Source organism: Dromaius novaehollandiae, chromosome 6, assembly GCF_036370855.1.
Source record: "Dromaius novaehollandiae isolate bDroNov1 chromosome 6, bDroNov1.hap1, whole genome shotgun sequence".
Taxonomy (NCBI): Eukaryota; Metazoa; Chordata; class Aves; order Casuariiformes; family Dromaiidae; genus Dromaius; species Dromaius novaehollandiae.
The window spans coordinates 43,182,163-43,210,147 of record NC_088103.1 but is presented as its reverse complement, the minus strand read 5'-3'; the positions used below and the strand labels follow the sequence as shown (position 1 = coordinate 43,210,147).

Sequence of the window (27,985 nt, the reverse complement as noted above, 5' to 3'; positions counted from 1 at the left end):
GAGGCTTAAAAAGGTCTTTATAAAATCTCCATATGACACTTACAATAGTAAGAAAATGATTCTGGTTGCTAGTTTTTAGTAAATACAAACAGCTTCATGTAATTTGTATTTAAGATGGTTATAACTACAGTTCACATTTTGTTTTTAAAAGGTGGACCAACAGGTGTTTCAAGGAAAGCAGATTATTGCTGTTTTTCAACAAGTCCTTTTTAATAAAGGATATGCTACCTTGATAGACAACACATTTGACAACCAGCTAAGATAGGATAGCTAAAGGAGAGAATAATCATTTGCATGCCAAAAATACTTCTTCAATGATCACTTTATCTTTGGCAACTGTACAATTAAACTGATTTAAGATCAAAAGTGTATCATTCTGTTTGCTTCTTGAATGATGGTGTTGATCTTTTCAAAAATTAAATTTGCTTGAAGTGACACAAGGCGGCAGAATCCAAATGAGTTCTGGACTGGCAGGGAAAAAAGTCCAACTCTTATTCCATCACCTGTAGCTATGGACATAATAGAGGTTCTTCAAATTGTTTTTCCAGCAGATTTGTCAGAGCAACAGGCTTGGCTATGCAGAGAGAAAACAGAACACATACACATGTGAAACCATCACATTTTCTATCCTTGCAAAAATGAAACATGCCAACATTCGGTTTCAAAAAGACAGAAAAAGATCTAAAAACAAATAAACAAAAATTGTACACCTTTCTCATCAGTTAAAAAAAAAAAAAAAAAAAAAAAAAAGAACTCCTGAAATCTGCGTTCTTTCTGGACACAAAAGATGATTAGTTCCAAACAGAAGGAGCTTACATCTCTGGCTCAGAAGACATCATTCACTAAACGTTTTAATTATTGGAATCTTTAACTTATGGTACAGGTTATCCTATAGTATTTAGAGACGGAAATAAAGTTGCTCTAATTCATACATCAGAGCTTTAATATGCTAGCACCTCTTTCCCCCCCTGCCCCCCCCAGTGGGGCCTCCAAAAATAACGGGGGGCAGGGGGGTGGATACAAACAGTACATTAAGTCTTAAACAACTCTGCTAACCAACACAGTGAAAGATACTCCTCTGAATATAGTAAGAAGAATAAGCTGTTAGTTGGATCCATGTTTTAATAAAGGACAAAACTGTCATTTGCAAGAGTCTTTTTCTTTTAAAGAAAAAATATAACTTCAACATTAATATATTAGTATTTTCAATTTTCCTTTCAACCAAGATACACTTAATCAAAACAGCTACAGGAAATGGAAATATTTTGCACAAAAATGTCTTCAATTCATTTGCTAAAGAAGTTGCCCCAAACACTTATTTATACTTTTTAAACAAAACACTATATTATTCTTTCACAAATAATAGCTTCAAGATGATCTAGAACTGGTGAATCAAAGTCACTCAGGCTTCAAAAAAAAAAAAAAAAAAACACCCACAAACCACTGAATTCAAGGGTTTTTTAATACCTATATTAATTTATTCACTGATTAAGTAGTTGAAATGGTAGCTACTCACCAATTTTTAGGGCAATCAATTTATTCATAAGTAATTTTAGCTAAGATAGTTAACACTACCAACTTGACTTAGTTAAGTTATAAGCAGATGTCAAGAAAAAAAACATCCTAGGACGGAACACTAAGGCCACAGCTACCTCTGACATTTACTCTTTCCCTTGAGCAGCCCACAATTATAGGGAGGCTGTTTCTTCACATAATCTGCTTCTAGATGGGTAAATGGATGTTGCTGTTGTAGACATTGCAGAATAATCCAGTACCCTCACATTGCCACCCTTCAGATTTGGAGGTCAAAAAAAATGCCTTGAAACCATATAAGCTACATAACTCAGGAAGGATGAGTACTTGGATTTAACCCAACTTGACTGCTGTCACACTGAGGAAGAATTTCTCATTTTTCCTCCCAATGAACACTTATGCAAGGTTTTACATAGTGTGTGTGGAGACATTTCTTCTTGTGTAAAAAAAGATTGCGGCCTTGTAGCATGCGGCCTTCCCAAGATACCATTTTCCATTAAATGCATCCCAGAGGGCCCTAGCCACCCCACAGTTTAAACCTCTGGAATCTGAATCCTGGTGTCAAATGCTAGCCAGTCAAGCAAGAGCTGAGACAAGGTCTGAGCAACTCCTGATGGTATTGTAACTACACGGACATCCTTAATTGCGCTTGGTTGCATGACTTCCTAATAAACCATTGTCCTTGTGAGTAATGCACTGGGTAGCTCTTAATAAAAAATAAAAACAAACAAAAATACAATTATTCCACCATTTGCTGAAGCTAAGCAACAAACCCGCTTTTAGTTTTGTAGTGATAAATTATCACTTCCCACTCCCTATGGACACACAAAGTTTTTTCTGTAGCAGTGAGTTTCATACTATTTCACCCTGAGCATTCATAAAGAAAAAAAAAAGCAGACAACAATTCTGCCACTATTCAACTATCTAATCAATGGACCATCAGAAGCATTCTGTTATAGAAGACTATTAGAACTTATAGTAGCAGAGATATCTAGAATATTCCTCTGAAAAATTAAGGTATTTTCCCTCATACTGGGTATTTATGTACCTTTCCATTATCAATTCTTCTGAAAAATGGAGAAATGCATCACAAACTACTCTGCTGCGCAATTCCAAAAAGGCATTATGGTGCTATTTCTTTCCCCTTTCCTCTCAAAAGAGGACAGTCTTCCCTACAAGATCCAGTGATGCAACAACCTGGTACAATACAAATGCTTAATTAGGAAATACACAGCTTAACATAAAGATATCTGCAAGTATATTTTAGACTTAAGATACTCAACACCGTACAGTTAATTTCTTTTCCAAGTGAACTAATTTCCATGCGACCTCGTTCTACTTGTGGTACTGAAATTCTTAAGCCATGTGAACATAATAAAATAATGACATATATAAAGGTCTCACTCAGTAGTTCATCAAGATCAGTGTTTAATTGCTTCTTAGGAGAGAGGCTACTTTTTTCCCAGGCGTATACGTGCACAAAATCAATCAACCAGGCCTCAGCCAATACTACAACTTGCACATTAGAATGTTGGAACACTCTTGGTGTTCTCCAGTCTACTGCACTGTAAATAAAATTTCATCATATCTAATATCACTAAATTTCCCTATACTTGAACAATCCCTGTACAATTAGATTGATGGAGAAAACATGGTGAAGAGAGATCACATCTTTTAGACAGAGTTGTACTGGCAACTATTACCTCCTACCAAAGCCTCTAACATCAGATATCTCTTGGGAAGGGAAAGTGAAGACCCCGAAGGCTTCCCCTGCACTTAAAATCTGTTTTTCACAATATGATACTTTGCAGCTGCCTGCTTCATATTAACTTCAGAAGAAACAGGAAAAGTAAAGAGATCTAAGTTCCAGCTGAATTTGAAGGAATACCTAAGTTGTATTAGAACAAACTTACAAATTCGTGTATCTATACATTAATGCTGTGGCTGTTCAGGATTGATATTCATAGTCCTGTATATTTCTTTGAGAAACAGCAAGGCAGTGTCTTCAGATTCCCTACAAATAAGTAAAAAAAAAAACGTGTTATTTTGGTGTTATGTAGTCCACATTCTAATTCCTGCAAGGCATGCTTCATCTGATCCCAACCCTCTAAACAGCTTGTAGGACCTATCACCCTAGTCCTTATCTTTCAGGCATGTGACCTTGCCTCTACCAACTTCCTTCAAACCACAATACTTCATCAGTTTTACATCAGCTCTGCTGTCAGCCCTAGACTATGCTTTACCCTTTTACTACCGCAATTCTTTCATCTGTTCTCCATAATGCTTAATACGTTGTAACTCAAAATCCCCCTTCTCTATACACTGCTTTGATGTTATTCATTTGGTTTAAATCACCTCAGGTAGTTGTCTTCTGTCACTTTTTGTCTGCCACGGGCTCCTGCATATTCCTGCATTCCAGGACCTTCTCAAGCCTTTTTTTATTTCACTTGCTACACTGCACTGCTCAATGTCAAAACTCAGCCTTCCCAATTCTATCAGCAATATTCTAATTTTTCTCTCCTAACTGGCTAGCACTTGCTTGCAAATAGGCTATACTTAATATCTACATAGTCTTCCAGAACTTTTCCTCCTTACCACTATAAATAAGGAAATTCTCAAACCATTTAAGAATTAATATAATCCATGTTTCCAAGTTAGTGTTTTCCCTCCCCTTTTCAAAACCACGGTTTCCGGCAATCTGAATTTAAATTTAACATGCACAGGCTTCGTTTTCTTATTTGTCTATAACATGTTACTTACACACACACAAACAACGTCAATATAAAAAAGTCCCAAAAAATTATGAAGTAAAACATACAAATTTTAACAGCTGCAAGAGCTATTGGATTATAATAGTGTCACTTTATTTTGAGAGAAATTGCATCAGGAGACAGCAAAGGAGACTTAGAGAATGAGAACTTGGATCCTTAAAACATGAAAAACATCATTTATAGAGCGTCGATACAGAGTTAAAACAAGACATGCAAGCTAAGGGACTACAAATATTTTCCTCAATTGAGCACGGACATGGTAACTGCATTTCTTAATAGTTTCCCTTATGAAACAAGTAATACCAAGCAGAAGGATCAACACGGAAGCTCCATTTTCTGCAACATACAAATCACTTCATTTAAGGTATTTACAAAAAAGACCTCTCAGATTTGAGTGCTCCACCCTTATTCTTACTTTAGGAACAACAACAAAAAAAATGTTGGAACATTACCTATTAGGGACAAAAGAGGTATGACAGTACACAGGAAGCAATGCTCCACATCTTAAAAGATTCTCTCAGCTCTTGGATCAGGAACCATCGTGTTTATTCTCCGTACTTGAACGACAACACAAACCAACCTTCTTCTCCCGGGTAGCAAGCTTGAGGGCCAGGCAGTGATTGGCTGCCACCTTGTGGAAAGATTTCCCTGTCGCACAGTAAATAGCGCAGGTACTTCCACCGCACCTGCGGAACAGCGCGGCCGCCACGGGGCCGCTGACTGCTTACGGGGCTCTGCCAGGGCCCAGTGCTTAACACTGCTGGCACACATCAGCACTGCAGCCTTGATATCCCCCTCCGCTGCGGGCAATTACTGACCTTTAACAAAGCAAGTGATACTAACTTTAAAAAGACGTTTCAGGTAGTGCTTTCAATACCATATTTTAGCCTCTGGAAAAATGTCTATTTTTAGATACATTATTTCTGAAGCATTTAGTTTTCCATAGTGAAGAGCCACTTGTCCAGCACCTGCTAACCAGTGCCATAAACTGCTTGTGCCTATATTATTAGGAAAGCGACAACAGAACTGCAAACCCATACTCACTCAGAGCGGAGATTAATATTTTGTTTACTGAAATACAGAAGGCACTCCCTCCCAACACACACACACACATCCCCCTCAACAGCATTTTGTCACAGGTCAGCAATTGATCCCTAAGCTCGTTCATCATTCATTGTGCATAAACTGCATTTGACAACATGACTTCATGTGTCTTCCACTCTGCCATTCCAAATCTTGTGTATTTTTATGCATGCTTAATTTTATGACAGCAATAAAATGCACGAGACTAAGATACACCAAAAAAGAGCAACTCAAAGCATAACAGCAAGTACAACAGGTCAATAGTTACTGTTCTTCCTATAAATCAAGTTATATCTTATTTAAAGCATATAGCACTTATTTAAAAAAAAAAAAAAAAAAAAAAAAAAAAAAAAAAAAGTAAATCCAGATCCTGATGAGGCAATGGTGTACTGCAGGTCTGAACATATGATGACACCAAAATCTAATTCTTCTCTAATTTATTCTGTATAAGAGCAACCATTACATATAAATAGTAAATTCAAATTTTTAAGGAAGATCCACTATGGCTTTTTTTTTTGCTTTATTTTGTTTAACTTTGATGACAGAACATCAATATCCAGAAATTTCATTCCAACATGAAGAGGGAATAAAGTTTTACTACATACTCTAGTCTGATGTAATTTTTAGGAAAGATTTTATTTGGAAAAACTATAGTTTTCAAAATGCTCAAAAAATTCTCCTTGTTTTGCAAATGACTGTAGCTAAAAGTGCGTGTTTTGAGTGTCAAATTTTAAGGGAGCAGTATGACACCTTGCAATGTCTTGATTGCAAAACAGGACTGTATCACAACAGTGACATCTACGTGGGACATCTTGAGAATGACATTTTAAGACAGCCTCAGAAAAAGAAAAGAGAAATATGTAGAACTTCTAAAATAACACAAACTAAGCAGAACACAATCAGAATATATCACCAGCAAAAAACAACCCAAGCCAGAAATGGAACTGTCCAGCCATAAAAAGAATCAGATAACTTTAAGAGGGAAAAGAATTAATTAAATGAGCAAGTTGAAATTTGTCTTTTCCAGTTTGGAGCAGATAAACAATTATGATGTTACAGAAAACAGAAATTCATTCCATCAGATTTAGGTAAAATAAAGTTTTTTCAGAGCAACTACTTAGATGCTCTATCTCAGCCTTCCCAAGGTAACAGACAGAACACTAGCAAAGAGATCCAAAGTTTGCAACAACCTAGAGATCCCTCTCCAGCTTTAATGCTTCTTTCCAAGAGTGTTCTAAGGCAAAAAAAGCATACATGGAACATTGTTTAAATTCCTTCCAAGGAAAAAAGGGGGGGGAAAAAAAAAAAAAAAAAAAAAAAAAGCATAACCGTACCAAGCATACCAAAAGCATACCAAACAAGATACTAGAAAGAGGTCATTTTAGATTCTCTAGACAGCTTTAGATTGAAGTCTAAATCTTGTCCCAAGATCTTAGCCAATAAAGGAGGAGAAAATAGCAAAACGCTTTACTTAATTAAATCATAACAGTAGTACTGCTGCAGTGTGGATAGCAACACTTTGTACTCAATGTCTATGGTGGACAATGCATGAAGTAGCGAGTCAAAATTACTGCAACATTTAGGTTAGACATTAAAGACTCTGAAGCACTAGAAAAGATTTCACAACCTCTGCTCTGAGTAGGAGACTGGACTAGACGACTGACTGCTTGAGAATCTTTCAGGCCCTACTGCTACATGTTAGAACACTTCTGAATGCAACTTCTATTCAGAGCTAAGTCAGCAGTTCAGGAGTAAAAATAGTTTTCCTGAGTAGGCTCAGAGAGTTTTCTTTTCCATAGTCCCACAAGGTTTTGAAGAAATTTTTCTCACAGAGATGCTAGTGGACGGATATGTCATACATGCTTTTACCTTAATATTTATATCCCAGTTACATAATAATTGAGCACCCAAAATATGATGGATTTATGTATGCCTGTGCAGGAAGGCAACGTCCTGTCAAATGAGAGACCATTTCAGGATTAAGTGACACAGGATCTCACACCCATCTCAGCAATCTCCTTTTCAAAAATGCAGTATTTTAGGACATAGCAAAGATTACAAGAAAACTCAGGTGTCCTAAATCACAGGCACACACATTGACAACCACAACAACTTCTATTTTGGCAGCATTATAATAGGGTGATCCTTCTGCAAATGTTTCACTCTTCTGTATTAGCCTGAAAATATTTATGTACAAAACCCAAACAGCTACTTTCGTCAAAATGTTCCTGAAGTGAAGGATTAGGGCATGATTTTTGACAGAGATCTAAGTTTTTGTTATAAAATGCTCAAGACAGGAAACAACTCTGGCTGTTATATCGGTCACAGGCAAAGAGTAAAACATACGGCAGGCATGTCAATAACCAATATTTAATGTACAGTTACACAGGAAAACCAGGAATCACAAATATTTCTCTTACCAGTAGCACAAATGACTCTGTAAAGCAAAAAGGTATTCATTGAAGCTTTCTATCGGTTTTTCTTGTAGAACATAATCAATACGACGTCCTCCATTTAGCTTTCCAACCTTCACTAAGAAATCTTCATCTTTTGGAGGGTCTGGACTTTCAGTGATCTTTTCAGCTAAAATTAAAAAGTTTAAGATGTGAAATATTTTCAAGTACAGCCTGCTTGACTATCAAGAAATATCACTCATCTTCTATACTATAATTTCCAAGTGATTGCAGTAATAATAGCCTCAACTAACTAGCACACCACTGCATGAATCAGAAAGGTTACTGAAACAATAGGTTCATTTCTGTCATAACATTTAAATGGAGTTTGAAAAACAGCTCACAATGTAGTAGCTCAGCAATTTAAAAAGCAAACCCCAGTGTCTATACACAAACTGATCCAGTCATTCCACAAGTAAATAACTTGGAATAATTCACTTTTACACCCCGCTTGCACGGAATCTATAACTAGTCTCAGTTTGAGCTAGAGGGCAGGTTTTTTCTTTGCAAGTATAGGGAAAGCTAGCATTACAAAACACTGATAATTCACAACTGCGAAGCCTGCTCTTGGTATCACTAGTAACAATATTTATATCCAACGCATGTAGATTTTCCTCAGGAGCACTTTATTTCTGTTAGAACACATGCTCAGACCTCTTAACTTATCCCATTACTCAGCAAAACATTATTGAGAAGAATGAATCTCACAAACAAGTTACTGAAAAGAATGAATCTCACAAACAAATTTTTATTTGTACTAATCTGGTCTTAGAGGGAAAAAACCAATGATTTAGAAACCTGCCCTTCTGATAGAAAGTTGAGTTGAAAAATTGTACGAACTCAAGTCTAAAACATCCTTCAATAAAAGCTGTTAACATTTATACTTTCATAAAAAGACACAGAAATGCTGCTGTAAATCTTACATTTAACATTAATATTCTGAAAACACATAGGCTTAACAGGGTCATGATAATCAATACTGAACAATCACTAGGAGGGTCAAGTTTCTTCTAAACTGAGATCGATAAATTATTAGAAAGCCAACGATGTGTCTACATACCTTCCACTACTTGCTTTTCTTCTTCCTCTTGTATTTGGTTAGCTACTTTCTCCAGTTCTGCTTGTAGCTGAGTTGAAGAAGTATGAGCACGTGCAAATTCATTAAGGGTCTGCCATGCACTCTTCAACGAGCTGATAAAACCCTGTTTCAGATCAGATCCCATACGAGATAGAGAGTCTTTCAACTCTAAAAAGAACACCACAGTAGAAAGATTTAAACTAAAATGTGAACAATTAAACACTGTTCAACAAACACCTCACTTACTAGGAGAAACAGGCCTGCTATGTTGTAGACATGCATTTCTTGCATTTCTACTTCATTTAAAAGATTAGATGGAATGCAATAAATATGGAACAACTTCTCACTGGATGGGTCAATGATGAGTTAATACCTACAATCATGTGAAAGAGTCTGACAGCATTTAAGTCTGGAAGGGTCCACCCAAAGATGTCTACGCCAGCCAGTCCCTCACACCACCACCCAGAGTCACTCCCAACATCTTACACTAAAGTACAGTGAGACTATCTCAAACTACAGCATAGGAGAAGAGACTAAAACTGCTGCCCACCACTTCTGCAGCAGTAGTGAATTTTTAAGAGAAGCAATCCCAGACAACTCAAGACAGTTTTCCCAGACAACTCTAGCCTGTAATTCTGCTGCAGTTCAGTAATTGCTTCACAGGTAACAGAGCTGCTGTTCAACAGTGGTGGCAACCTCTGAGTGAGGGAGAGCTCTTCACAATAAACTTATGAAGCAGGTTAAAACCACACGGCTCTGTAAAATCAGAACTCAGACCTTTTTAGGAACTAAATGCAGGAACGTTTACTCACATCAGTGAAAAGTCAGTTTTTCTGTAAAGAGCAACAGAACACAATTTGTTTTGCTTTGCCATGCACATTTACGGTGCGAGTTGCGAGTTGGAACAAAAAATATTCTTTATCAGTATCTTGTCTATCCTAGGAAAATAGACTCATTCTAATCTACCCTTCTAAAGTACAGATGCTGCAGAATTTCATTCCAAGTGCCTGAAGACAGGCTTTCAGAGGGCTCTGAACTTCTACAACAATAATATTGTCAACTGAATAGCAAAACTGATGCTCAAGTATGTGACATTTAAGAGTCTGTCATCTTGCTCTGATGGGTGTATGTGTGCAACAGCCTTGCCCACCAATGGCTATGAAACTGTCTTTTTCTCAGCCTTTCTAACAATACTGGACAGAGACTGGCTAAACACATCATAGAGGTCATTAGACACAAGGTAAAAGAATCCGGTAAGTTTAGTTTGTCTCTCATTCTTTTAGAAATTAAGATGAACAGGACGAGTGATTTACAACAATTTCCAAATGGGACTGCTCATTACAAGCTAAAACCTGGAGGCCTGAGTTAGAATTATGACTATTAGTTCTGAAAGCAATTATGAATGCCCAACTTATGGGGCTGGGACCAATCCCCTCTTAAATTTAGCCTCTGTGAGAACGTATCCAGCTAGACATCCAGGAACTTAAACATGCATTAATCTCTAGAAATTCTATAATATTCTAATGCATCAAATGAATAATTTAGGAATGAGATACACATATGAATTAAGTTTTCTTTTTACCCAGATGAAGTCTTTTTCTGCCTTTATGGTGTGGAATAAGAACTGGTTTTAAATCCACGTCTTCAATAATCATCGGTTCTAACCTGTAAGCTACTGGATCAAGCTGTTAAGAAACAACACATTAGAACATTTTTTAGACAACTGTCAATCATTACTACTTAGTGAAAAATCCCCATTTATGATTACTAGTGAAGATCAACCATTTTGGGATTCTCCTCTAATTCAGTTCACAGAAACTCAATCCACTACCATTCAGTTTAACTGTAAGATTATGTAGGTTCATTAACTAATTAGGTCTTATTCTCCTACAGAAAGAGATTCTAAGAGAGAAACGAAACAGTGAAAAAGCTGTAAAATCTTCTCGCATTCTGATGGTTTCTCCCAACACATCACTGTAAGCAGTGAACAAGACAAGGCAGAAGAAGAGAACAAGTGTACTGTACTTATAAAACCTGTAAGGATCTCTAAACTTCCCAGTCTACCAGGAACCCCACAATAATCTTGCTAATGGCTCAAATACAATTATCATATAAAAATCTATAAAAATGACCTGAAATTAATGAAAATACTATTTAAGCTCTGAAAATGAACAGGGTAAATATTATCACGGCAATCCATCATTCTCAGTAAGGAACCTATAGCCAGCTGTACTTTTGTTGCAGTAAGGTTCAGTAATACCTGTAATATGTTCCAGTTGTATCTTTTTTTAAGAAGAGTTAGGGTTAAGTATTAGTATTTTGTGAAAAGTATGAACAGGAAAAGAAGGTAGAATGCTCCGAGGTTAAGACTTTGTATTTTGTATTTCCATCATCTACATTACCTAAAATCAAATCTGAAAAGCATTTCTCACTCACTGGATGATAGATATTGAAGAATCCCTTGCAGGTAGGAAGCCTGTAGTTTTCATCAATCTTCTCTACTCCTCGCACAGTAAGGAATACACCAATAGGAGAACCCAGAGCAAAGAAAATATCTGGTTCGAAGTCTAATGCGCTGTAAACCACAGAAACCTACCAGAAACAGAGAAATCAGATAAATAATCTCTTAGAACTGTCAGCTAGATAATATAATGATTAGCTAGGAAAGAAAATGTACATGTGTGTTAAGTCAACCACATGTTCACAGATTCCTACGCATGTTCCCGCAGATTTTAGCTGCATTACATTTCCCCTATAAACTAAGGTGGTATTAAAATCATTTTTTTTTAAGTTTTCTCAAAGTATAGGAAATGATAAGTAAAAAATAAATGCATTTAACAACTAGCCTTAAAGGTTTGATTTTTGAGTTATTTGAGGCAAAATTTAAACATAACAGAATAAACAGGTCAGTTCAGGATACCATGTTAAATGCCAAAGAACCATTCAGTACCACAGCATTCATACAGTTGTGATTTCAGAACAAAGCCTTGTTTCCAGCTCGCTCACTGCTGAAAGAGAAAAAGACTTGCAGTGGCATCCTTGTTATATCAAGTTTTGTTTTTCAGTAATCTAACCCACCTTCCCAGCCCTCCCTCCTGTCAAAGGGCAAAGTTCCACATAAACATAACTTTTGCACAATGATCAAGAGAAGAACAAAGTCATCCATACTAAAAAACAAATGAATTGAAACAGAAACAAAATCCCAAATGAATTATTTAAATGTATGTGGTCTCACCTGGCCAGTTCCAACTTCAAAATACTCATAGTCAATGTTCACAGAAGAAACAGAGGCACCAACTGGAAGCTTCCTCTTTGAGTGCAGCTGACCAGACTCTGAAGGGGATACAGGAGTAATGGCCTCTCTGGCTTTCTGGGCAGCTTCTTGAGTTTGGAGCATAGCAACCTGCATGGCTTTCTTTTCTGCTGCTGCTTTCTTTTGTTCCTATCAAGACATTTTTTCAAAACAAGAAAAAAAAAGTTTATTTCACAGTTGTCAAAATCCCTCTAATACAACTGTGACATTAAATTTGTTAAAGAATAGAGGTTACTCCATAGCAAGAGAGTTGGTCATATTTGCTTAATAACTTCTTAATCCTTTTCTGAAAAATATATTTACCTGCTTAGCTGCTCTGTCTTTCACAAAATTAGCGATTTTCTTTCTTGGTCCAAGAGGTATCCCCATTTCCTTCAGGTCATCAACTGTACACATCAGCTTAAAAAAAAAGAGTTAATGAAAATATACTTCATAACTTGTCTAGTAACACATATCATCATTGCTTCTTAGGAATGACCTACAAATTAGAGCAGTATTTTATAATCCAACAGAAATTACAAAAAATGTTATATGCAAAAATAACATAGTTCAGAAAATGAAGTCACATAACATTTAGTCTTCATAACACACATTATTTAACCTTTGCAGCTGCTTTCATGACTCATGGTACACTAAACTCTAATGCAAAAAACCCCAAACCTCCACACCTTGGCCATCCCCAAAATTCAACTGAAAGTCATTATACCAGACATTCCATATCAATTCGCTCCTTTTCAAACGTGCTGATATACTCTGACAAACTAAGCATTTCCAGAGTCTTCTGCAAAGTAGGAACATCATCATCTACTTCAGGCTCACAAAGGTCATCACCAGAAGTTGCAATTGAGGAGCCCAAGGAACTGGTATCTTCTGCCACCTTAACAAGACAGCACAGCAACAGGATCACATTGTCAGACAGTGAAAAAGACCATAAGCAGCAGGTAAATTATTTTCTCTTAAAAATAACATCAGAATTTATACACATTTTAATGACGCAGGATACCAGATTTTATGCTAATAACAGACCCGCAAAACGTATTTTTTAATTAAAACAGAGAATATGATCCTTGACTTTTATACATCATTCAAAAATATTTTCTTTTAATTGAAGTATTGGTGCCAGCTTCTAGTCTGAACACAGATTATTTCCTTTTTATGCCTCCTCCCCTCTGTTCAGATACTGTTAAGATCAAGTTACTTGTCTACACTGCAGCAAGTCAAAGCCAGCACGCATGATCAAATTTCATGACTAGCTTATTTTGAACTATAGATGTAAACATTGCCAATTCTCAGGATGTACTATTTACAAAACTGCACATTTCCATTAACATTTTAAATGTATTATCGGAACATGCAACAGCATTTCTGCTAATAAATTCTGACAACTTAAGAAAAAGTTGCTGAAAACATCAATTTGCCTGTAAATACCTGTTTATCATGAACAGCCACATCCTTTACAGTCCCATTGACACCAGAGAAAGGTCCAGTATTTACTGATGAAGCCAAGTCCTTCTGGTTAGACAATATGTCAAATAGAATTAAGGAACCTGGAAAAATAAATTAAAGTTGCCTTGGGAAATATTTCAGATTTTCCTGTCCCTAAATCCTAAGCAAGATTTATATGCAACAGTACTAGCAAGGTATGGATTGATCAAAAAAAGATTGCTGACTTAAAACTAAAATAAACAACTATTAAGTTTAACTTGAATATGATCATTCTCAGCAAAAAGCAAACATTTTTTTTCTGGTTCATGCAAAATAGCTTTATACAGTTGCCATGACCAGACCATCTTTCCTCACCATCTTAGACTGTGGTCTGTTGCCAGATTGGAAGAAAAATACCAGCCCAAACCGTAAGTCATATCTCTCTATAATACTTAGAACATGTTCCAAAAATTATTTTCCTTCTACTAAGGGAGTTTCTGAGACACAGAAGTTACCCACCTAACAAATGACAGATACCATGTCAATTTTTAAACACAAATTAGATGTTATGTCTTCATGAAGGAATTGGCGGGGAGGAGAGAAATACACACACCTGAGAAGTACTCACCTCCTCTCAAAGCTTTATAAACATATCTACTGAGAGCTGTTTGACTTTTAGTCAGTAATATTCTGAAAGATAGCCACGGCCTATCCACTAATTTTAGCCCTATGCTTAATTAAAAGTTCCATTTTCTATAACGTAGGAATGCTGTTTTTAGGTGAAGCCAGTTTCTTAGTGAATTACCTAAACTGTGCCCAGCCACAGAGACTCCTCCTTTGAAGTCTGGGTTGCGACTCATGAAAAGTGCGTATAAACGATTCATTTCCAGCCCTACTTTATCCACAATTGTCTGACAATAGGTGGGGCTGTTGTAAAACAGTATGTCAAGGAGCGTTTCATTGGTGAAGTGGCGCAGACGTCCAATGCTCGGCAAAGTGATTTTTTTTATGTTCCTAGGAATATAGAATCATTAGCAGTATGAATGCCTTTAAAGAAATGCAGATAAATACTTTGTAGCTCCACTCCTGTTGCTTCAAAAGTTAGCTAAATCTAAATACTGCATGTATGCTCCCTACAGACATTAAAAAAAGAAATAAAGTTTTCTGGCCTTGTTACATATTCATATATTAGTGCTACTATCTGCTGATACTACCTCTTCCCCATCCCTTCCAGGTTGAAGAGATGCCTGACAATCTCTTCTCTGCTGGAACACTGCCCTCTTGTAGTAACAGGGAAGTTCTGAACATGAGAAGCGGGGGGAAAAAAAAAAAAACAAAACAAAAACACTCCTGTATAAAACGGAAGATGAAAGTAAGTATGGGAGGGAGGGAAAGGCCTTAATAGAATGAAAAAAACACGATGAATTACAAAACTACACACATTAGTTTGAATTCAGGTTAATGCAGAATCCAAGTCCAATACTTTAACAGTAATCTAAATTCTTATTCTTGCTTATACTCCTAATTCAAATGAGTTAAGGCTAATACAGTCTATTGGGCTTTAGAATTAAGAAAACAATGAGCAAATTTCACAAATATAACAGGCAATATACTTCCCTTTTTCAGAGAAAAAAAGTTGGCATCACTATCAGCCTGCCTGGAGTTAAAGACAGCTTTAGCGGAATTGCTAGAAAACTGAGCTTGATTCAATTAGAAGAGCAAGAGATTAGAAAGAACAATGCCTGGTTCGATTAAGAGAATAAGGATCCTTCCTCATGATAATGCAGGTGCCAAGTGAGAATAAAAACCTGAAAGACTCTGGAAAAGCAGGATGACCTAACTGAGCTAGAATGGGCTGGAGAGTCTCAGATATCAGAGTGTACATCAGTCTCAGACATCAGCAGTGCATGTTGTTACCCTTGCAACTAGTACTTGCCCATCTCTGAGAAAGAGAAAACAATTAGAAATGTCAAACAATAGGAAAGGTGTCGACACAAAGAAGGGAGTTAAGAACAGATTTTTCAAAACGCTGCAACTCTCACCTGAATATGCATAACTTTGTTTCAAAAAACTTAGTTCAACTGCCTAACCATAATCCAGATACTGCTCTAGGAACAGACAAAAGGTACAATTGCTTCCTCAGAAAAGATCAACACGAACGTCTCCTAGGGGCAGACTCAATGAGATTGCAAGAAGGCACAGAAGTGAAACTTGCCCAGCAACAGGTATATACAACTTACAGGGCACAATACATCTCCACACATACCACCTCATGCTCTCAGTGGTCCCTCTCTCCACACACTCATTCATCATCATATAACACCTTGTCAGCAATTGCATCAACTGCTTTCATGAAAATGTAGTATCAGAAAAAGTCAGTGTTCACATGTGTGTGTGTATCCTGCTACTCCATGTCATGAAAATAAACTGAAGAAAACGCACATGACTTTCTAGCTTTCTCTATACCCTACAACCTCAAGACAGCCACAAAAAAAATGTTAGTGATTCTTTTTCATAATCCAATCATACATTTATCTATGCAGGCTAAAGAACATGCATTTATTTCTCTTTTTATTTATTTCTGCAAAACCTATTAAAATGCAGCTTCTATAGAGTCTGTAGCATTAAACAATACTCACCTGTCTACACCCGTTGCATCGCCATGCAGAGAACTATGCCAGTGAACTGGGAGGAATTCCACCCTGCTCACTTTATGTTCCTCTAAAGATTTCTTAAAGTGAGTCTGCAACAACTTCAGAGAGACAGTCCTAAAGTCATCAACTGTAAAGAAGCAGAGTAACGAAAATCTGATCATAATAGTAAGTAAATAAGACACCCAATTACAAATATTTGTTCAAAATACAAATGGAAGAGATTCAAAGTGGAAAAACCTTTGTATGTATTACTTATTTAACTATATGAAAAATAATTTAAAAAAATGTGGACTTCCTAGTAAACTTCTGTTTATCTCAAAACAAAAGCAATTTTACTCCATGAAAAAAACATGGTCTTCTGCACACAGAATACAGGTCATCAGTTAGAAACCAATTTAATGTTTACTTTACTCAATTGTATTGGAGTGTATTATGAAAAAAAAACAAAAGCAAAGAAAAACAAAAAGTCTCTGCAAGTCTAATAATAAGGAACTAATAACAGCTAAAGCTATGAGTGTGACGAAACAGATTCTGTTTTGGGAAAATAACTGGGGGGAAAAAATCCTACTAGAAATTGAATTTTTTAATACTGAAGACAGTTTTTCACATTATTTACAACAAGTTTATCTGAATACCAAGAAACCCACTTTTAAACAGGTAAGAATAAAACTACCGTTAAACAAGCCAAAACTTACCACATTCAACAATGCTTCTAAATCTCAAGTCACACACAGGACCTATGCCATGAACCATAAATACTAAATGGTCAACTTGGGACATTTCTCCTATTAAAAAACAAAAGAAAAAAAACTGAGTACTAATATATATTTCAGTGGTGCAGTTTAGTGTCAGACATTAATATATAATAATATAGTAATATATATGGCTTCATAAAGTCTTTTACATAACATGGTTCAGGATATAACTTTGCCCACGAGATTTCTTTGAATGAAGAGACATAACGGAAACAAAAAACCCTCATCAGTCCAACCTTTTTTTAAAATCTGCCTTCCCAAGTTTAGACTTTTGGACATTATGTCTTCTAACCATTAAGTTAGAATTTCCTTAACATATGTCACAATGCTAGAAGTATTACATACAACCTTCCATTGGCTATCTTTGTTTCACACAACTACATTTAGTCTCCATAGAGGTAAGTGGACAGCTATGTGTAAACTTTCATACAGAGGCCAAAGGAAGACAAGTCTTTCAAGCAGCTTAATAAGCAACTTTAATCTTCATACTGCAGATACAAACAGTGCATTATAGCTCCAAACACTGCTGTCCAATTTTTGTATAGAACCGTACTGACAGTTCAGACTGCAGACCCACATACACTATTCACATACCATCAGGAATTTCATCATGGTCATCATCAATTCCACGTTTCACTACCCTTGGTCTTGCCTGACCATCTTGAGTGGTGCCCCATTCATCTGGTGAGGCAGAGGGCTGGAACTGAACAATGACCTGAAGAAAAATACATTGTCCAACCATAAAAAAAAAAAAAAAGAAAAACTTATAATCTTTACAGTTAGTGTGAAAATACTGCATGGTTCAACACACCTTTTTTGTTTCATTGTTTTACCTTGCATCTGAGACGCAAATGTTTTCTTCAGTTAGTATATATGCAATAGATAAATAAAAACCTTAGAAAACCCCAGGGCTATATCCTGTGGCAGTGACAGCTTCACTGAAACTACACTCAGAAATAACAGAGCTAATTCTCATTCGTTTGAGAAAAGCAATCGGATGACTTAAGAAACAAAATAATAATAACCACTAGCTGCAAAAGCTGGCCTGCTGTGCAATTCCAATTAACAACTGCGATTCTTTGAGCAAGCATTATTCAAGCTTCTCTTTCTTGGACCTCCAATCCCACTCTTCCCTAGCAGGTTACAATTTTGTGAGGAGACTGACCATTACCACTCTGTACAATAATTCCGTCTCAATGCAAAAAAAATAAGCAGTGCTTTTTAGGGAAGGGCAACATTTGAAGTAGCCCACAAACTCTAGAAAGTGAGGAACTGAGTAATATGGCTGCGTATAAGGTTTACTTGCACTGACTCATTATAGCATGAACTCATATTTATAACAGTTTAAGTGGTCTAAGTGCTTCCTCTCTAGGTTTTTACGCATGAGTGGTTAAAGCAGGAGAAACAGTGGCACTTCGGGGGGGGGGGCGGGTGGAAGCTTTCTGTTTTGTTTTTTGTTTTTTAATTACTGCATCATTCATTGGGCAACAGTTAACAACACTGGTCAGTAAGGCTGAAGTCCATGGTTTAATAACAAGAGGCTGCCAAAACAGTATTTATAGTAAAAAAAAAAAAAAAAAAAAAAAAAAAAAAAAACACTTTAAAAGTTATTCCACTTTCTCATGGCCTAAAAATGGTTACAGTGGAAGACTCCTCACGGATCAGATACACAAACAAATTACCTTGCGGTTAAGATTAATGCTCTTCTCCACATGAAAACTCTTAGTCTAAATTACCTTCCATTTGGTGCAGACCATCTGAGGTTAAACTAATTCAAACTGCCTCCCATTTGCTGCCAGTGATACTTAGTAAATATTTTGACTATCCAAACCATTATTCTCCTTAGGTTTCAGAAAGCATTGGTTTTTAATCACATTATAGCACACTGAAGCAAACAAGAATTCAATGTATAAGCTTATAAGCTTTATCATCTCTTATAAGCTTTTTTTTTCCCCTCCATCATTTCTTATGAGCTTTATCATCTCTAATGCAGGCATATCCAAAACAATCAGTAAGTAAATTCCAAGAAAGACTCGCACTGCATTCAATTTATGCTTCCATCCATCTGATCATTCACCTCCATTCCATTCTGTGGGAACCAATCACCAAAAACTATTACCTTGGGATTATGCATAACAATTGTCTCCCCATTTGGGAATTCAAGTCGCCGGTGCCATTGATTTGTAGTTACAGCCCTTTTATATTCCGCCTGAAACAGTAAACAAGTTGCATAAAATCAGTATGCCTTCTCACAAACTACAGACAATGCAAAAGGCCAAAAAAAAGTTAAGGGTATAATTTAGATGATTTTATTTAAACAAAAGCGTCATGTGTGACCTAAAATCAACTTGTGTAGCGTTCCACGGCTACGCAGGACCTATGCACGAGCGATGTGGCCTCTAGCCATTCAACTTTCCAGCATTTGCTTCCTTATTTTCCAGAAAGTGCATTCTGAAAAGCATCTTAATGAAACAAAATAAAGTATTTTAGGTCACAAATATAAAGAACTATCACAATCTTCGTGAGGTTTATGTAAAAGTAATACTGACCTCTAGCTTATCACTAAAATCCTCAGTGTAAGGAATAAACCGGCTATCCTTGTCTCCCTTATAAAACCACATACATCGTCTCACTTCAGAAGGCTCTTCTTCCCAATAAACAGCTTTCCTCATTCTGTCATATAGGTATACATCATAACGTCCCCCATCAGTGCTCAGAACCACACTCTCAGGATCAGGCTGGACTACGACACAAAAGTCATACTCAGTTACAACACTAACACATGCATTTTTTCCCCCCCTCTCTCAACCCTTCCCCGATCACTTCAGTGACCAACATTAAACCATCAAGACAGACGTTTATACTATGGAATAGAATTTTAAATTCTGTTTAAAACCTGTTTCTTTTTTCTCCTTGTATAATTAGCATTATATTTACACATTTTAATATGAAAGATGGTGTACATTTTCAAAGTGAGAGCCGGAAGTAAATTTCAACAGTGAAATTAAATAACGTGCAAATTACTCAAAGTTGTTACTTCCAAACAATTTCTTTAGACTTAATTTTTGTGGCACTTTTCCCCCATTCTACTTTGTTCCACTTACAGAACTCAATAGACTGATAACTAAGTGAAAATATATTACGGAACTGAGCCATACAGTCAGCTGCCCTCAAAGACAAAAGATCCACTGAGTTATAGCTATCTGTCTATATAGTAAAGAGGAGAATTTGCAGGAAGAACACCACTCAAGTACCATATAAGCAGAAGGAAAGAACTGAGAAGTCGGAACAGACCACAAAAGATAGGAAAGAAAGCTACAGCAGCTAAGAAATAGGAGAACAGGAAGGGAGCCTCTCGCTAGAATCTCAGTCAACTATTGTATAGCTCCTGAAATACTTCATAGGCTATGTATACAACAACAATAAAAAGAAGCTTCAAACAACTCCCAAATTTGAATACTTATTCCAGAGTTACCATGATTTAACAATAAGACAAAATAAAAAACAATAGCTATGGGTCCTATTTGAAAATGCAATACCTGTTAGTGATGTGTATCTTAACGCTGATAGCATCAAGCCACAGACACTACATGAATAAGTTACATGTCAAAAATGCATCTTCATGATAAATACTAGCATGTTATTCCCATGTCCCTTTTTCACATGTGTGATGAAACTCAAGCATTCTTGTTTCTTCTCTATTTTTTTCTCATTCGTTTGGTTTACCTCTGAATAGGATACGGTTAAGATTTTCATAACCTACCAGAGTTATAGACTTCTTCTAATTTTGCAGAATCCAGAAGGCTGAATGGCATCCATATTTGCTTGTCTTCCACCTCCTTACAGTAGAACCAGTGAGGCTGAACGGGCTCATATTGGTTCTGTAGCAAAACAGGAGGTGCCTGGACCAGTGGACCTGTGGGCCTGGGAGCTTGAGATGGTGGAAACTGAAAATATATATGATCTTAGCATCTCAGTCTTGCATAGCTTCTACAGAACTGATTTACATTTTCTTATAGAGAATACTCTCAACTTCTAACACTTTTTCTGAGAACACTAGCTTTTTAGTCTGCAAATTTGACCACTTTGTTATGTTTCTAGAAATTCACACCCTTTCAAATTAAAAAGGGAATCTGAATTTCATTATCACAAAAACTTAAAATCTTTCATGGTTCAGTAACTTCCTTAAAGAGAAAATCTACTAGTTTTAGGTTGCAAAAGTCAGCTGAGCATATTTCTTACGGCTGCCAAATTTAACAAAAACAAATTCTTCTAGTTATTCAACGATACATAATTCTATTTTGCATAAAGATACAGTTAATTTTAACAATGTTCTCCTCAGTAAAAGCTACCTTTTTGCAACTGTTCAGGACAAGCAGTCTTTAAACTTGATTTTAGCCCCAGCAATTCAAGAAAATTAATTGATTTTGAAAGGAATCATAATCTACACAGAGCTGACTTCATGCAAATTGTACAACAATCCCTCAAGAAGAGAACTGCAAATTATGTCAGAAAAAAAATTTGTTTGTTGCATTTAAAAAAACTAGTATATTGCACAAAATAAGAAATCAAAGTCAGAGGATCTGAAAATCTTTAATATAAAACTCTAAATTGTTACTGCCTTCACTACATTTTTGTCATATTTTTCTGTTCTTTATTAACAGATGAGACTAGCAAGAATTAGCAAGCAAGAAAGTTTAGGCAAAATAAAAGGGGTTTTTTGTTGTTTACAAGGAAAAGTTGCCAGGTTACTACTTTTCTGCACAATCCATTCATATTATAATAAGATTTTAATAATGCAATTGTGAAGGTAAGAAAAGATGGAGATTTACATCACACATTCACATCATACAAAACTCTCAACTGGGGCACTTCAAAGGGTTTGCTGGTAATTTATGTGACTTAAGCCATAATTTCACAAAGTGCTGGCTTTACCAGCAAAACCAGCTTGAAGATAATAAATTTTTAACCCACATCATATGAATGAATGAATGATCTGATTTACAAGAGAGGCACAAACAATGTAGAGGCACAGCTGAGAGACAGCAGCAAACTGTGGTACACAGACAGTAAAGAACAACAGAACTTCTTGACCTGGCTTTGTCACTGAAGCCAATGGCTCATGCGCCTTAGGATATGTTCACTTCAAAGATCAGGATGTTTTGCTAAAGCAATAGTTCCAAGCTATTTCCAGTGAAAACCTTTGCTATCAGAAACGGATTGAGATTTTTGTTTTGTTTTTTTTTTAAAGCATCCTTAAAAGATAAAATATCGGAAAACAATTAGAAAAAAAACCCACAGTAATATAAAAAAGATGCAATTCAAAGAGGAAAATATCTGAACTCATCTTATTCTGGTATTGACAAGTCAGGAATGATTCATGTACCTGTGTCAAAGATCCTGGAGGTGTTTGATACATCTGGACCGGTGGTACAGATGGTGGTGGATGAACAGATTGGGCTGGAGGATGACTCTGCTGCAGCTGTGGTGGAGTCAGGTATGGGTTAGCTCTGCTACTCAAGGTGGTATGCCGGTAAGGGTTATATCCCTGCTGAGATGTTCCATGTGGAAGAGTAGAAACATTTGCAGGTGGGGGACAGCTCTGCTGAAGAGTCTGACAAGCAGTGATTCCCACCTGTGAAGCGGGCGGTGCACCGTAAGAGGACTGTGACTTCGGGATATGAGGTGAAAAGGCATTTTGCCCATCTTGTGACTCAGACACAAGCGGAAGAGAATGTGGAGGCTTGGAGAAGGCTGGTGCTCCAACGGGTGGTGTAACAGCTGCTAAGGGTGGCTGCCCAATGCTTCCAAATGGATCACTGCTGCTGGGTACTTGAGAGAAATAGTTGAAAGTCTGTGGTGGATTAGGGCTGGCAGAAGTCTGACCCAAGAAGCTGTCCTCTTCACCAACATCTGCAGAATCATCTGGGAGGAAGAGGGGGAAGTAAGTCACTAGAAGTCCTGGGAGGTTTGAACCATTTAGTATACATAGTCAAAGATGTTCTGTAACATTATGAACTATTTTCAAAACTATCAGTCCTCATAAAGCCAAAAGTATTAAAGCTTACAAATTGCATCCTTAAAACTTAAATGTGCCATAAAGTGCAACAAAAGATATCAAGTCTTCAAGAATATTTAAAACAGACCATAAAACTCAGCATACATGGACAAGGCGACAAAAGTTAAGAATTGGAAACGAGGCATTCCACTGCAAGGCAAAAAAATATGAGCTTATCACACCACCCAGTGTATATATTTGCATGCTCTTTCCATCTATTTGCTCCCTTATAAAATTGTGAGAAAAAAGTAATTAAGTTCTGCACTACCAGTAGAAGATCATCTTGGAGCGAGGCTCTGCAAATTGGCACAGCCAATCCAACAATATTTTGTGCTAAAAACAGAATTCTGCCCTTCCCTTCCTCCCAGTGCTTAGACAGAATCCCATTTCTTTCCTTGAATCAGCTCCGATGCTCGTCTCTGGTGCTCAGTCTTGCTCAGCTCTGCAACACTGCAGTTTACAGCATACATTTGGTAAACTGAAACTGGTTGCAGTTTGCCTTAAAACGTTGAGATCAAACGCTTATCTGTGCAGCAAAAGCAAAACAGACAGCTTTGGGAGGCCACATCCTGAACCATAGCTCTAATATTTCTTTTAGAGGGAAGAAAGTCACAGGTTCACTCTCCTGAAAGATATGCTTCTAGAATTATTTATGGGAGCACAATACAGAGGGGATCACTGAAAAGATCATTGTTAAGAGATAAGCCTCCAAACAAACAGGATTTTAACTCAGTGACCTCATTTCACAGTGCAGTGTCATAAACAGCTGCTTCAGCACAGCTGAAGGCTCAGCAATATACAGCTGAAGTTAGGACCTTCCCATGCCAGCTTGGCAAAGAACCCTGCTTCCAGGGCACTGAAAACCCTTTCAATTCCCCCTTACGCCTACCAGACGGAAAAAGATCCATAGTTCATTTCCTTTCACCATGAAATCAGCGTCTAAGCACCTCATCCTCTAATTTTTAGGCTTCTAAGATCAAATTCAGAAGAAGAAGAGCTTAAGAAGATTCACAGATAGGCCACATCTATTGGTTAAGCAGCCCCTTCTCACCTCCCCCTTCACAAGGACCCTCTCAAGATTTCCCACTTAAGTCAACTTGCAAGGTGGCAAAAACTCGTCAATCCATGTCATTCAAAGAACACAGTTTATCTCAGTTCTGTCTAAATATCTTATTCTAGACTGGCACAAGAGCTACCTCTCTGGGGCAGAGGAAAACAAATAATTCCAATAATTCCAGGAGAGGGCTTAAATGGTGTAATGTCATATGCCTGTCCTTTTTCATCAAAAGAGGAAGTACATAAAAATAGGCCCTGCTAAGTCACAGTTTTCTGCTTCGCAATGATCCAGTAGCAAGTGAAAAACAAGTGGTTTGACACTGTCATAGGTCTCACAGTAAACTCAGTTGAACCTGGGATGATCTGAGCACCGCCACCCTGCTGCTGAGGGAATAGCCTCTTCCAAGCAGCCAACGAAATTTACAGAAGTCAAAAAAGTGCTCTAATCCACTCCAGCAGTTAAACAATCCCCAGACTGTGGGGAAGAAACCAGAGAGCGATGATTCCTTCTCTGCTACTCAGTCACCAGCCAAAGAGAGACACCAAACAGCTCTGCAGCCAATAACAAATGCCTTTATCTGCAGCCAAAACAGCTATGATACGGAGTATCAAGGGAGCATATGGGGAATCCACAGAGAACTCATATTAGGAAGCTGCTGTTTTAATTCATTAATTGGAAAGTAAACAGCTGCCATCACTAAGACGGACTATTTTAACCGTCTGCTTTTATTTAGTAGCCCTTTCAGACGGTCTCAATTGGCAAATGCAGGTGATGCTTGGTGTATTTTATTCTATTTTGAGGAATAAAAAATAAAACCTATGCATGCAAATGACCTTGTGGAGAACACTAAATTCCAATTATAAGCAATGACCATTATGAAGTTAGGCCTATGAACTATCTTCCAAACAGAAGAAGAATAGCCATTTATACTAAGGTCTTTCTTTTTAAATATACATTTTTTTTCCTTTCATATTTGATAAACATCATGGAATAAAGAGCAGCATATTGCATACCACACAGTCAAGTCTCCACCTTCCAGACACCTGGGAGTAGAACAGGCAATTCATCTCATGATAATTTCAGTACATTGCTACATGCCAATCGCAATCAGAGAAAAGAGTTAAGGCCTTTACCAAATGCCTGTGCACCTACTACTCTTCAGTTTCAACTAGTTTGGGGAGATTGAGTCTAACGGTACGTTCCCTTGAAAAACAGGGAGTTGACTAAAGTTCTCCCAAAACAAATATAAATATCTGTCCATTTAGAGAAAGGACAAGTGTGCTTTCTAACAAAATACATAGCTTTCTGGGGAATCTAACTTTGCAAAAACCACACAGGAACATTAGCATAGACTGGTAGAAAAGCAAATACCTCAATACAAATGAAAAAAAAAAAATCATGTGATTGTACCACTTTGACATATAAGGGCAGTTTTCTTCTCATATACAAAATAGTCTTCTTTCTTCAACAGCAACTGACAACCTTCTGTATCCCTCACAGACGTCACCTTCTCATTCACAGACCATCACCCAACAGTCACAAGTGACAGATTTCCACCTTCTCATCAGGAATACCCCTCTCCGTCTAAAGTATATTGGTTACTTCATATGCATCTGGGCTGGAGAATATGTCTTTTCTCATCAAATTGCAAAGCCCAAAACACTCCTTACTCACTCTTGGAGATATGACATATTTATGAGTGCACAAAGCTTCCAAACACTGGCTGCCAGATGGATGTCAGTAGCAATTCCTGAGACCAATTTCTATCACACTGGACACAGTTTAGGATTCAAACTCAATGGCTTGCTTTTTCCTGGTTCAGACTGTGATTCAAGAAGCAAATTAGTCTCTATAGGCAGATCCCTACAACATCTTGGCAACTTGTGAAAGCAAAGGACCATGGAAGTAGAACATTTGAAAGGACTGAGGCCTAACTTGGATACAGTGTGTGGCACATCCTCAGTAAGAGACCTTTGGTATTGAAACTGATTCCTGTTGAAAAACTACGAATCTTCACCTGATCAGCTTAAGTGAGGTGGAGAATACGCGTTCAAAGATTTTTATTACTGAAATTCCATCATCAGGACTTCTCCATGGCTAGCTTCAAAGTTGTAGAGGAAGCTATCACATGAAAGCCACCTTTGCAAAACTGCTTAATAACTTTTTTTTTTTTTAATGAAAAACACTGTGCAGCTGCAACAAGAACTACAAGGACTGCACAAATGGAAGTGGTGCATGTATCAGCTGCCTAGATACCTTATCTAGTTAGAAGCAATATTCTAATATTTTACATTCCCCCAAAAACTAAAAAGGCAGTTCAGTAGATATCCTTTTAAGTAGTGAAAATAAAAAAGTGTTTCTAAGCCATACTTAACAAATATATATCTAAAACTATAGGAATATACTTCATTTATTTCCAGCTACCTTAATACTTACCCTAAGTAAAACACAGTACTGTTGAAATCGAGTCTTGAATTTTGGACTCAATGTGTGCCAATCCAGTGTAATTTAAAAATATCTGATTTCTAGATGTATTTTTACTGGTTAGGGCTTTTAATCTCAGACTGAACACATTTCCAAAAACTCTGACCCTGTATCTGAAATTATCTGAGCATAAGATTTTAAGTTGTACATACGTATGTCTGATGTATGACTGAGGCTTTGTAAGGAAACAGTATTAATCACCATGCCTAAGCTAACAAGGAAATTTGAGGTACCTGCTAATTTTCAGACAAGGAAAAAAGACGACAGAGAGTCCTCTGAAGACTATTTATCCTACAAAACTGAAGTAAATATCACTTTTAAAAGGGAAAATATTAAACAGTCCTCTGCATGGAAGTACTGAAGCAAAATTAATTGCTCAAACAAGTGTGCTAACCCATTAATTGAAAACATGATAAAGACTCTCCCCCTCCCCTCAGGCACAGAACTAAAACCAAACTTTTAAGTCCATGCATGAAAACAGCATATCTGAAGTAGCTTGTCTTCCCTAAAGCGTTAACTCCAACAGCTGGCAGTGAAAACTAGCTCAGAAAACCTTACAGCAAGATGACCATAGTAGAACGAAAACTCAGATCGCACTAGGGAAGGGTTGGGCCAGCGTCAGATTTGACACCTGAAGGAAGCCCACCTTCCTGTTGCTCAGGAGACCGCAGGACACGCAGATCCAAAGACAACTGGGCGAAACAGACGAAGCAAAACAGGGAAAAAAAAGAAAACCCACACCAGAAGAGGAACCGCACCTCTCCTCTCTCCCCGCCGCCCCGAGCCCGGCCGCAGATCGCAGCGGCTGCCCCGCCACTCGGAGCTTCCCGGAAGGCCGCTCCGCGCCCGCGGCCCCCTGACTCGCTCCGGCCCGCAGCGCCGTTACCAGCGCCCGGGCGGGGCCGGGCGGCCCTCCCGGCTCGACCCCGCAGCCCGACGTCGCCCGCCGGGCCCACAGTGGGCCCACAACGGGCCCCCGCGCGGCAGCCCCCGCCACCCCTCCGGCCCCGCGGCCGGCGCCCCTCCCAGCCGCCCCCTTAGCATCCCCCTGCCCTGCCCGGCCCCAGCCCCAGCCCCAGGGCCCGCGTACCCGCTGCGAGGAGAGTGGCGCCCGGCGGCACGGCCGGGGCCTGGCTGACCGGGATGAAGGGCACGGTGAAGTTGAACTCGGTGGCGGAGGAGGAGAAGAGCAGGTTGGTGCCGCCAGCCCCGGGCTTCGCCGCCGCCATGGCTGTGCCGCTTCCACGTCTCTTCCACCGCAGCGGTGCGGCCCCTTCCGCCCTCACCGCTGCCCGCTTCCAACATGGCGGCGGCAGCGGCG

At 37.9% G+C, this 27,985-nt stretch overlaps 1 protein-coding gene across 1 annotated transcript; it reads right to left on the bottom strand.

Annotated features, from left to right (window-relative positions):
• Positions 1 to 27,984, bottom strand: SEC23IP (SEC23 interacting protein). The gene is given in 20 exon segments (XM_026105551.2): positions 1 to 574; positions 3,447 to 3,547; positions 7,808 to 7,970; positions 8,901 to 9,086; positions 10,501 to 10,603; positions 11,355 to 11,510; positions 12,154 to 12,360; positions 12,535 to 12,630; positions 12,938 to 13,108; positions 13,660 to 13,778; positions 14,462 to 14,670; positions 16,296 to 16,437; positions 17,006 to 17,095; positions 17,660 to 17,780; positions 19,185 to 19,274; positions 19,615 to 19,808; positions 20,829 to 21,012; positions 22,452 to 22,990; positions 27,755 to 27,920; positions 27,922 to 27,984. Coding segments are annotated over 19 exon segments (3,066 nt in total). The 5' UTR covers positions 27,970 to 27,984; the 3' UTR covers positions 1 to 574; positions 3,447 to 3,465.
• Position 27,985: the final 1 nt, after the last annotated feature.